Raw genomic sequence first — 12,777 nt, 5'->3', positions numbered from 1 at the left:
TGCACACAAGACATGTACTAACTGTGTGCACCATCCCTGCTTTGTCCTTGGCCAGCAACAGCATTGATATAGGGGAAGACTAACGCTATAGAAAAGGGATTCTGTGTCCCTGAGGACCATAGGACACAGAATTTGAATGTGTTCTGGGATCTAGATGTGACTGAAGATCCTCTCACCCTGAACCTAGAACTGATCTGCCTCAGGCTCCCCTGATGACCCACAGTCCTCTCTCGTGACACTGGTTAGCAACTCCCAATGCTGCCAGCTGCCTGGGCCAAGGAAGCTTCAGGCCCATCCATGCTGTGTGGTGTTTTGTTTTGTTTTGTTTTGTTTTGTTTTTTTCCCTGCTGCCTCAAGTACAAATGCTGCCATGGCCCAGAGACTCCCTGATGCCTTTCCCCACATATCACTTCACACATAAGAACTAAGCCACTCTCCCATACCTTACACTTTGATTAGTGTCTCTGAGGTTTAAATGTCCAAGCTGTTGAAAATCTACTGCATATGTTTTAAAGAGCTAAAGGAGCAAAAGCACAGAAAGCATGTTGTTCTTGACCCAAGGTAATTATTAAATTGGGTTTACACTGCACTTCCTTCACCCAGAAACACAGCAGTACCTACCCTCTTTTACTGAGCCCCGGAGCTGCTTTCTGGAATCCCTGATTCCTGGCATCTACTCCTGCATCCTGTGTCCTCTGTGCTTCCCTGTCTTGCCACAGTGTCCCACCTGGTGCTAGTGGCTAAGGAAGAAGGTCCTTTGCTGGGGACAGACCTCCTTGGAGAAAAGTCTTAAAGTTGAGCAAGAGTTGTCCTCTCATACAGGTGAATAAATCTGTGGACACATGCACCCACCCCCACACCAGTGTACCCACATGTACAGCACACTTCTTAATCCCCAACTCCAGACTCCAACCTTGAGCTTAGGCAGCCGCTTGATGGTCTTGAGGGGCCTCAGGACACGCAGGACTCTCAGAGACTTGATGGTATTGATGTCTTTCCCTTTGGATCCTCTAGAAGGGAGAAGTGGCTGATGCCGGCGGGCAGAGTGCTGGCGTTGAGTCCAGCTCTGACCAGTCCTCTTGGTCTGTCTAATAAGGCCCTGTGCATTTTGTCTCAGGCTCCAGATAGAGGCTCAGTGGGGGGAAGTCTTCCCATGGCTGCTTAAGAACAGGGCTAGGGCCAGTGCCAAACCACAGCCACACAGCTGGTGAACAGGGAAGCTGATTTCTCAAGTGCTCATGGCTGTAATGGCTACTTCCACCTGCCCAGGGCTCCTGACAGACACTGCTAAACCAGCAGAGTAGAGGTCTGTGAGCCTGCCTATTATGCTAGAACTTTATCAAGCACTAGAGGAGCCAGTGACCTGCTTGTCACTATGGGGATTTTATTGACATCTGCCCTACAGGCCACCTGACTATCCCTCAAGTGACCAAAAGGGAAGTGGGGGACAGTAAGAAAGAGACATTCAAATACAGAGACAATGCCAGAGACTGCAGTAGAGTGGGATAGAGAGAGAAGAGAGGAAAAAAAGAAGAGAGGGGCCAAAGGGAAAGGAGAAGAGAGGGGCAAGGATTGAGAGAGGAAGGGGAAGAGAGAAGAAAAGTGGCAGGGAAAGTATAGCTACAGGATAGAAAGGAGAAAGACAGACAGACCCAGAGAAGCAGCCAGATACCAAGATGACCAAGAAAAGAGCATGCAGGAGGACTCAGGTCGGGGAGACAGATAGACAAAACTCCAGGTACCAGCAGCAAGCTCAAAAGTCCAGGGTTAGAAAACCAGATCAAGAACTCCCTGCAAACCAGAGTAGACACAAATGCCGTGTGTGCCTGTTAGGGGTTGGGGGTAGCAAGAATCAGCAGTCAGGGGCCAGGTCTACAAGGCTGGGGAGGCCTCCTGCATACAGAGAGCCCTATCCTAGACAGCTCAGACATCACTTCCCATCTAGATCCCTAAGCAAGCATGGCTAAGTCTGCCCCAAATGGCTTCCCATAGGCTCCAACAAAACTCCAGGACCAATACAAAGCAGCTGTATATTCCAGGCCTCCTTCACAGGAAAAGAAAGATATGGTCCCACACCTCCCTTTCCTCAGTCCCACATCGCAGAATCAGATCAAACTGTCCTTAAGGCTGCACATGGTAATACAGCCTAGAATCTCAGAAATATGGGGGCTAGGGGATAAAGCTTGCACGTACAAGGTTATCCTGGGCTGGGTTCTTTACACAATCAGCAAAACCTGCCTCTTTTTCACCTAACACCTCCAGTACCCACATTAACCCGTCTCCAGTACACCAGGATATAGACCATCCAGGAAGATGGTGGCAAAAAAATGGAGGGAGAGCAGAGCAGTGGTGGTGCACGCCTTTAATCCCAGCACTCGGGAGGCAGAGGCAGGCAGATTTCTGAGTTTGAGGGTCAGCCTGGTCTATAAAGTGAGTTCCAGGACAGCCAGGGCTACACAGAGAAACCCTATCTCAAAAAAACCAAATAAACAAATAAATTAATTAATTAAAAATAAAATAAAGGAGGGAGACTTCAAAGAACTGCCCACTAGAGGCTGCTCTCTGAGCTCAAGCCTTCCCCTCTTTGCTCACTCAAGAGGCCACAGCCTGAGACCCATCCTTTTCCTACTGCCATCTTGGAGCCTCTCTGACATTTCTGCCTGGAGTTCCCCAGGGTCCTTGCTGATATTCTAGCAATTCATTTCCTTTGTCATAGACAGAGGGCTCATTAAGTCACCCATAGGAGACACTGGGAGGTTCTGGGAAGGGGACTAAACAGATGGAGGAGAAAAGAAAGCTGCATTGCCCAAGAGTAAAAGCACTTCAGGATGTCCAGCGTCATGGACTGTGGTCACTGCTGGCAGCTCTTACTCAGATTCCTCAGTACACCGTCTAGGCCAGTGCTCAAGCCTCTAACACCTACACAGATACCCTGCTCACTGAGGGCCTCCCTACCAAGGCTGACCATTCCCAGCCCAGCTCCCAGCCCAGCCCCAGCCCCCAGCCCAGCCCAGCCCAGCCCCCAGCCCAGCCCAGCCCCCAGCCCCCAGCCCAGTCCAGCCCAGCCCAGCCCCCAGCCCCCAGCCAGTCCCCACAGGCATGGCAGGAATGATGGCCTGGGGATGGCTCCTGGGAGGAAGCATGCAGCCTAAACAGGGTGGAGGTAGATGAGCAGGTATGAGGCCATGATGGATGGGCCAGAGGCGTGCCATGATGTAAGGCAATATGAAAGGAAGGGGAGGCATTACCCCATGAAGCTCCTACCCGAGTCCAGCATCAAGAAGACAAAGAGAACAGAGTCAGTGTGGGAGGCAGAACACAAGCCTGCATTGGCCCACCTGAGTGCCAGAGAAGTACAGACCCTCCCTTTGGGGTCATTCTTGTCTTTAAATCTCATCCCACAGTTTCTCTACATCACCTATGCCTGCCCTACCTAGACTCCCATGGAAGGCCTAGTCCCAATATCACCAAGCTAACAGTCACCAAGACAGGAGTCAGAGAATAGTCTCAGAGCCCCAACAAACAAAGATGTCTACTAGTTGGGGTAAAAACACACCAATCCCTCACTCAGGCAGTCACCTCAGAGCAGGTAAGCAGGCTCCAAAGGAGCAAGCCAGATGCCCCAAATCCCAGACAGTTCCCAGATCACAGGTAGTGTCAGGAACAGATGGTGCCAGACTTTAGAAGCACATTCCAGACCTAAGAAGGCAGGACGGCCCCGCTTACACAGTAACAGAGCTATAGACCAAACATGAGCCCATTCCTCCTCCACCCCACCGGAGTTTTGGCTAGGCCCTCTGCTCCAGAGCAGATGTAAGGTTTACTTACGAGAATGCAAATGCCACCAGGGCTCCACTGACAACAATGAAGTCCAGAATGTTCCACAGGTCCCGGAAGTAGGCACCAGGGTGCAGCAGCAAGCCCAAGTCTATCATCTAAAGGGGATAAAGTTGACATCAGAGTATGTAGTACATAAGGAAAAGAGAGGCAGAGGTAGGCTGCAGTCACAGGGGGCCATGGTTCTGAGTCTCTATGCAGTACAGGGCTCAGTGCATCTCACAGGGGCCAAAACACAAGTCATACTCTTAAATGGCTTCAACGGGGCCTGGCCTCAATGTCCCTACAGAGTATAGGCTTCAACCTTTCCTAAAACCCCACTGTGGTGAGAGGTGTATCTCCCCTGCCACCCCCTCTCTAGTAACAGACACGGTCCCTTAGAGAACTCACATAGCCCAGACCTGCAAGTTCAACTCAGGAGAAAGAACAAGCTGATCAGACCATCATGTCCTAACTCTATCTTTTCTGCTACAATAATTTTTGGCAAATATCTCAACATCCTCATCTGCAAAGTAAGCTGGTCCCTTCCTCCCAGACCGCCAGTGTGTACAAAGCAGAAGTAACCCAGCTGGGCTTTGGAAGCTCCTCGGCTCTGCACGGGCTCTCTGAACTGACCAGAATCACACAAGTGCCTTCAGCTGCACTGCTGGGTATGTACGTGTGTGGAGTTCAGTGCACTGAATGCACTTCTCTGTGTGCCAGACAAGAACAAAGTCACCTTGAAAAGAAAGCAGAAACTGTGATGACATGGCAGACTCTCATGTGTGAGCAAATCTCTAGATCCTATAGAAATTTAGTCTTTTGCATCTAAAAGTGCGCCTGCCATCTCCCTCTAAGGTCTGCCCTTATTCTGTGCTTTGTCACATGACTCTTTCTTTGCGGCTATGAGGCAACCTTGGAGGGGAGGCTGAGTGTACATGTACCACACACACACACACACACACACACACACACACCAAAGAAAGCCCCAAATCTCCATACTTGGAAGCCAAGTACCCCAGCAGCATCCGTGGGACATCATGACACTGGGGACTCTTGGTGGCTGCTAAGGCTTTTAGCTATCAAAATATTTCATGCACACACAGCCCGCGCACATGTGCACATCTGCTGACTAAGCACATGCCTGAGTCACACATCCCATGCATTCATGGAAGCTGCAGGAGCGACCACATCTCACCTTTATGACCATTTCAAAGGTGAAGACTCCTGTAAAGATGTAATCCATGTACTTTAAAGCCTGTAACAAAAAGTGGCATTCCTCTAGGCAGGCCTGGACCATTGGCTCCTTGCTTCCCCCCCAGAGCTTTGGCATTCCTCTACACAGGCCTGGACCATTGGCTCCTTGCTTCCCCCCAGAGCTTTGGCATTCCTCTAGGCAGGCCTGGACCATTGGCTCCTCTCTTCCCCCCAGAGCTTTGACATCCCTCTGTGAAGGATCCTTTGGTGACTCTTTGGTGGTTGCCCTGCTAGCTCTAGCACATTTACAAGATAAGAGCTAAAGGAGATAGGCTTTTCCAAACCTTTGGTTCTCATAACCCAGAGGGAAGAAGGATGTCTGATGGGGGAAGAGGCCACCAGCACTAACCCATCTGTGTGAACCCTGGGAATATGTCCACTGGCACCTCTGTAGCCTAGCAGTGACCCAGTAGTTACGACACTCACGTTGTTCCTGAATGAATCAGTCCGCACAGGATCCTCTGCAGCCAGGGCAATGCTGCTCAAGGCAATGACCACAAGAATTACCATCTCAAAGTACCGCATGGTCACAATGTAATGGCAGAAGCGACGAAGCCTGTGAGAACAAAGCTCAGGTCACCATAGGCCAATACCTGACTATGTCAACCTCACTCACAGAAGCACTCACTGGATAGCCCTCTGCCAGCATTGTGGAGCTCTGTCCCTTAGTTCTGTGGTAAAGAAATGGTCAGCAGCCTGGGAAAAGCTTTGGACAGAGTTTCTGGGAAAGGCTTTCCAGGTCAGGGATCAGCAAACGACAGCTCAAGGCTAGGTCTGAGGCTGGAGATGGTGGATTAACATTCTGTGGGAGCATGGCCACCTCCACTCAGTTGTATGCTGTACCCCAGAGCAGAGGACAGCAACCACTCAGCCTGTCACAGATCATGGAAAGCAGAGGGAGTGGGTGTTCCATAAAGGAAGTATTTTAGTGCACCAGCTTGGCAGAAAGCAGGCCACTCTTGCCCTAGAGTGTCTGAACCTGTGATGAGTGCAAGCTGTGTCTGAGAGTCCTGGGCTTCATGAGAACAGGCCACCATCTTGACCGGGAGCTCTGGTTTTCAACATTACTCTGCATCAATGAGAAAGCCAAGTTCCTGGTTACAAGAGGCTCCACTCCAGAGAGCAATCACCACTCAGAAGTACAGAGGTAAATAAGCCAGAGTCTCTCAGTTGCCAAGTCCTGAAGCAGCCACTTGATCAGGTCAGAGGGATGAACACATGTGTCAGACGAGAAAGAATAGCCACGGACCCAGCAAGCAGACAGACATCTCTCCTACTGTCAGCAGTGCCTCACAGGCTCCACAAGACCCAGCAAGTGGAACAGACATCTCTCCTACTATCAGCAGTGCCTCACAGGCTCCACAGGCCTATCCTTGCCACCAACCCCTCCAGGTACCCCCCAGCCCCCAACGCCACAGCCCCAGGGATGTCTGCTGTCAAAAGGTTGCAGCTTCTCAGCCAATATCCACCCTTTTCTCTGCAACCCTCTGCTTATCCTACAAAGCTACTCTCCCCAGGTCCCAAGCAGTGTGCTAGCCCTTTGTCCCTGAGCATGCCCTCTTCTCCCTAACTCAGTCATCCAGCTTATGGCTACATTTCCACTGTTCAACTGTGCTCTCAGCTCACCTGACCAAGAGATGTCCCAGCTGTCCTACTTCTACATCATCTAGCTGCTAACTGGACCCCCACAGCTCAGCCAACTCCCAAAAACACTTCTGGTCTCATGGATTAACCTTCCTCTTGTCAGTTAAACAAGAACTCGTGTATTCCCAAAATCTCCCTTCCAGATGGTATTTCTAATTCTAATTTCTAATTCATCATCATATTGTGCATCTGAAAATTTCCCCCCAACACTTCACTTCCAAATCTCTACTGTAACAGCTAAAGTCGTAGTTTATCATGTCTTCCTTGGGTTATCTCTTATCCAGTCTCCTTTCCCGATCCTTTCCACCAATGAGAAGTGCTGAACTGTGGTCAGACAGAACCTAGCTGTGCTCAGTCCTTGAGAAGAAAAGGGAAGAAGAAAGGCAGCGGCTCTTTCACCCAGCTATCATCTTTCCAACTAGCTGCCTTCTGCTTTCAGACCACCCTCTCCACTTCATACTACACACTCAACTAAGACGTCCCTCCCTTCACGACACCTCTAGCATCCCTCTCCTGCCTGCTCCAGAACACCGGAATCCCCCCCCCCCCATTTTACATCTCTCTGCTGTGCTTAAGTTATCTGTCTGCCTCACCAATACACCATCACTCCAGAGAAGGCAGGGACAAGGTATGTCTCTGTTACTGTTCACTCCTAGCAGAGTAAGCTCCCAGGAAACAGGTGCTGAATGAAAAAGAGTAGAAAAGAAAGAGGAACTCTGTCAGGAGTTTCCCTGTCCAATTACATTAAAATATTAGTGCAGCAGGAGGCCTGTGATCAGACAGGGAAAAGGGAGGCAGAAAGAAACTCAGAAGAGAGAGAGAAGGGAAGCCAAGATGGAGGCAGACGGACAGGAAGAAGATCCTAATCCTGTGTGGTTTTAAATAGCCACAGGTAGTTATGAATATCATATAAGGATAGAATAATTGGGATAACCTGTCTGATCTAGGTGAGCAGCTTATATCATCATCAATTGGCTCTGAAATTATTGTGTGGGCATCTTGTGAACTGAGAATTTACTGATATATAAATCTGACTTGTTAATTATTAGCTTCTAGAGTTTTGTTTCTACCAAGTTGCTGAGTGTTGTGGTGGCTGATCACAGGGTGTAGATGGTCATTGTGGGGGGCTGGCGTGGCAGCGAGGGAACTTGGGAGCTCTGGCCCCCGCTCGAGAGTTGGAGGGCAGGGAGTAGCTGGATGGAGCGCAGAAACTTGGTGGGTCCTCTTCAATATTTCCCACAACAGGACCCGGTGAGGAGAGCTATGTGGGGATTCTTGGAAAACTGTGGGGGTGCAGCAGGGCAGCCAAGAAGTGATGGCCACTCTGCTCGCAAAGTGCCCGCCTGGCCCTGGCCAGTGGGCTTCTGAAGCGCTTGAACCTCTCCTTCTACCCACACTCTACTCCCTCCCCTGCCTCAAGTATTTGATCCACTTCCCTCCGAGGCCCTGACCTGACCTTTTCCCTAGTTCTAGCAGAGTCAGAAGCCCACATCCCTCCTCCACTTGCTTCTCGCTAGTTCTCATCTCTGCTTGCTATCTTATTCGTCACTTTATCATCTTGCCTGTTTGCTGTTTCCACTGTGCCACATGTTTTCCATGAAAATAAGTCTCACCTGTCTTGGTCATCATTGTACATCAGCACATATAGTGCTGTCTGCATGTGAATACTGTTTGGATGGATGAGGTACCAAAGTCATGAGTGAATGATAAATCATGACCAGTGTGGGAAGGGACACACAATGGCCCCGGTGAGAAGGTGAATGTAGGAAGCTATGGGTATAACAAATGTAAAAACCGTTCCCGTGTGCAGCCACGTACACAACAGTAGAGAAAGTTGTTACACAAGCTCTGAAAGTAACTGTCTGGCATCTGATCCAGCCCCCACTACCACGAATACTGGCTCTGTATCTATACAAGGCACAAAACGTTGTGCTTCTGTGTCTTCTCCTATAAGATAAGGTAACAAATGTGTCTCATGCTGCTAAGACAAGCATGTTCAGTAAATGTATACAATTAGTCTCTACAAGGTATCTAACCCATGTAAGCTGGTAATATGCTCAGATACTCATGACAAAGGCAGAGCACTACAGAGAACTCACAGGTTGGTGGGGCTGAGACAAAACATGGAGCTGTAGGGAACGATGGGCCTGGGGCCTCTTCTCAGTACATCATCCGCCTCTGCCTCCTTCTTGCCCTCTGCTTGGCCTTCCAGGTTCGTGTTACCACCTAAAAGGACACAGGGCCTCAAAATTAGGAGATGTAAACACATGAAGCCATGTCACATGGGTCTCTCCTAGCTCCATGCCATGGCCAAGTGAGGCAGATTACCATATGCCCAGCCAAGGAAGAGAAATTAGCTAAGAACACAGCTTTGCTGAGCATATGACCAAAACAGCAGGGGCAGACCTAGAAATGGAGGACAATCTGACACAGAAATCCTAGTGGGCCCTTCTTGCCTCCTACATTGGTGGTATCACTCCCTTCATAGGGAAACCAATGTCTCCCAGAACCTAGTAAGCCATTCCCTCTGCCTGGAAGATCTCTGGGCAGCAAGACCAGATAAAGCAAGGGGCTTCCTGGAACCCATAAACCTGAAGGTTCTCCCTGAACCCTATCATCCAAGTCTAGCTTGACTTGGTCTGGGGTTTCCCTTTCAGTGCTCTAGAGAACAGAGGCCTTGCCAGCCCCACCACTTGAAGATCCAGTTCTCTGGGCTCCCCCCCAATTCCTACTCATTGCTGCCTCCCCACTGTCCCCTCCTCTGCTCTCTCAGCAACCCCCATCTTTGTGTCCACAAATTCAGCTCCCCAGGTTGTAACAACCAGGAGTGACTTCCTTTTTAGGTAAGCTTCATATTTCTCTCAATTCTTTATTTTAAACTATAGGAGTGCATTATTTCAATTCTGATAGATGACAGGGTTACTAAGACCACAGGACATCAGAGGAGACAGTGTGGTGACTTGAGCCACCTTTCACTACCAAATCTTTTTACCACTCTTAAACAATACATATAACCAGAGAAGATACTAAGGAGTAACAAAAATGGAGGCACCCATGGCAAAGCCACTGTGAAGACCGAAGACTTCAGCTTCTCCCTGATCCCTGACCACTCATATGCAGGAAAGAACAGCTATAGCAAAACAGCAGAGCTTGGCTCCAGAGACATATGCCCACTGGCAAATACTTCAAAGCAAACTTTTTTTTAAGTGAACACCATCAAATTTTCCTGTCGAAGTCTTCTGAAGAAAATAACTGGTAATACTTACCAACCCTACAACATTCTATTAATTCATAAAACATTATCTCTGGAGGTAGAGAGAGTCTTTTAAGATCTTTAATAGTGAAAAATTATAAAACATGCAACCACAGGAAATGCACAAAAATACTCAACCCTCCCAGGAAGGATCCTGAAAACAGGTAAGAGTTGATAGAACACAAGAGATACGTGAAATAGTAAGTTAACAGAGGGAGGAGAAACATGAGCACCGTGCTTCCTGCCCCTGAGGAGCCCAACACAGCAGAGGCACTCAGTAGACACAGTGCAAGAAGGCTGGCTGTGAGCAGGTTTCATGTAACAACTCTATTCTCATTCTTACCATTTAGAAAACGTTTCCATGATGAGCAACACTGATTTTACAGAAAGAAGTATTATTTTAAACCTGTGCCCTTTTTTTTTTTAACTCTTCTCCAATAAATACAGCAAAGGCAAGAATAAATATAGTAGGAGAAGAACCAATCTGAGTTGAAGAACTGATTTATTCAAAAAGAAATGAAGTAAAGACACCAGAGCCTGGATGACATTACTTCTGATAAAACTGTCATAACAAACTCATGGGGAAAAGCATATATATATATGTATATATACATATATTATATGCATATAATACAGTTAGTGAAGAAGGGGAGAGGCCATGAATTGGAAAGAGAGCCAGGAGGGTCCATGAGAAAATCAGGAGGAAGCAAAAGAGGGATCAGGATGAAAGCTACCACAGGCTATGAAAATCTACTGTTGAAAGCAAGCTACTTAAAAAAAAAATCAAGATTTGTTTGTTTGTTTGTTTGTTTTGGAAACAGTGTTTCTCTAGGTAGCCCTGGATGTCCTGGAATTTTCCCTGTAGACCTGGCTGGTCTTAAACTCAAGAAATCAGCTTCTGCCTCCCAAGTGCTGGGATTAAATGTGCGCACCACCACTGCCCAGAACGAGACATCTTACTGACAAGTCAACACTCAGAAACACTATACAAATATTCCTGTAAACTGGAAAATCTAAATAAACATTGTCATTATAGACAAACGACACCGATTTCTATTTTTAGGGATTCTTAAAAAGGTGTAGAACACTGACTAGCAATGACAAGGAAGGTGGCTGAACAGGACACACCCACCCCTGGAGGCTACTGTACTTATACAAAACAACTTCAGAGATACAACAGCCATAGGCTGAGCTTTGGGAGAATGAATCTTCAACCCGTCTCACAGGAGACCATCACGCAGGTCAGGATCCTAATCACAGCCAAGGCAAATTAGAAATCACAGCAACAATCAAAAAAGATTGAAATAAAAATGTCACCTTTGGTAACTGAGAAATGGGTGTTAAACATTCCATCAATCAAAAGTGAGATGCTGGCCAGGTATGGTGGCATATGTCTGTCACAACAGTCAGAAGGTTGAAGTGGGCTTACACATGCTAGGCAAGCACTTTACTCCCTGGTTGTACCACCACTTTACTGCAGGAGAACAGAGACCAGCCTGCTGCGATTCTATCTTCTAGCTCCAAAAGTGTGCATAGATGTACGTATACGTGAACATATGTTCACAAGTGGTGCAACTGTATCCAAAGAAACACTTTTATGAAGAGGAAGGAGAGCATTTATTTGCAATTGTGGATTAACATGGTCAACAGATTGAAACTTCCTGTATTTTTATAAAGGAACAAATGATTGGCAAGAATTTTCTTCTTTTATTTTGGAGATTATAATTACATCATTTCACCCTTCTCTTTTTCCCCTCTAAACCCTCCCATAACAGCCCTCCCTGTTCTCGTTCACATGGATGGGCTCTTTTTCATTAATTATTATTACAGCATATATGTGTATGTATATACATCTATAGTCTAACCTGTTCATCTGTATAATGTTACTTGTAAGTATGTTTTCATGGATGACCATTGGTATTGGATAATCAATTGGTGCACGTTTCCCTGGAAAATACTATTTTTCCCACTCTCAACATTCCATGGCTGAAGACCACTATTCTTGAGCCAGAAGAGTACCACAGCAGTTAAGAAAGAAGACCCAAGTTAGGCTCTAGAAGCCACCTCAGATGACTCACATTTGCCTGTAACTCCAGTCCAGGAATATACAGCACCCTCTTCTGGTCTCAGAGGACAGTGGCACTCTGGTGTACATATACACATGTATAATTTAAAAAAAATTTTTTTTTGAAAAAAAATAAGCAAAGTAAAAAGACATTTTTTTTCAGGATAAAAGAAACAAAAATAGAAAGCCAAAGACATCAGACAGACATCTTAATATATTTGATTTATAAATGTGGCATATCTGTGATATATTTCTCACAAATACAAAACCAAACCAACAACACTAAATACTGAACATTTAAGCCTGAAAGCTATGAAAAGCCCAGCAGTAGGTTTGGGGTACACTTGGCAGCCAAGTTGGCTCAACACATGTGAGGCCCTGGGTTCCATCTGAAGCACCACAGAGAGAGCAAGAGCAAGAGCAAGAGACTGAGGCTAACTGACTTGATGGCCATTACCACAGGTCATGATTTATCTGCATCGGACTCCAGAGAAGCAGGCAGCTCAGCCAGTAAGATATGCAGAAGCAACCAGAAGGAAGTGAGAACTGACAGATGTCAGGGGTCAAGCAGGGTTATAATTTCAAAAGAGCCCAGCAAAAACATTTTGGGATCTCAAGTAACCTAAAGACAACTTGACCTGTAACCACTGGGCTACTAGACCTTCCTTCTCTGGCACAGGCTATCTCAGGGAGGTGAGCTTCCACACTCTCAGTTCTTAGCAGTCTTAAGGAGCTTAAAGGA

The 12,777-nt window shown here is 47.3% G+C and overlaps 1 protein-coding gene across 4 annotated transcripts in view; it reads right to left on the bottom strand.

Moving 5' to 3' along the window:
- The window catches only part of Cacna1b (calcium voltage-gated channel subunit alpha1 B), a 171,745-nt gene that overhangs the window by 51,261 nt on the left and 107,707 nt on the right, over positions 1-12,777 (bottom strand). For all 4 annotated transcript variants that reach the window (XM_085835123.1, XM_085835120.1, XM_085835122.1 and 1 more), the window contains 5 exons: positions 8,817-8,943; positions 5,500-5,629; positions 5,015-5,074; positions 3,829-3,935; positions 914-1,010 (listed from right to left, as the gene is read on the bottom strand). In XM_085835123.1, coding sequence (XP_085691249.1) covers positions 914-1,010; positions 3,829-3,935; positions 5,015-5,074; positions 5,500-5,629; positions 8,817-8,943 — 521 coding nt within the window. The remainder of the gene's footprint in view (positions 1-913; positions 1,011-3,828; positions 3,936-5,014; positions 5,075-5,499; positions 5,630-8,816; positions 8,944-12,777) is intronic.

Source organism: Mus caroli, unplaced genomic scaffold, assembly GCF_978045245.1.
Source record: "Mus caroli unplaced genomic scaffold, Mus_caroli_1 scaffold_2, whole genome shotgun sequence".
Taxonomy (NCBI): Eukaryota; Metazoa; Chordata; class Mammalia; order Rodentia; family Muridae; genus Mus; species Mus caroli.
The sequence above is the reverse complement of the archived record's forward strand: the minus strand, read 5'-3'. Positions and strand labels throughout refer to the sequence as shown.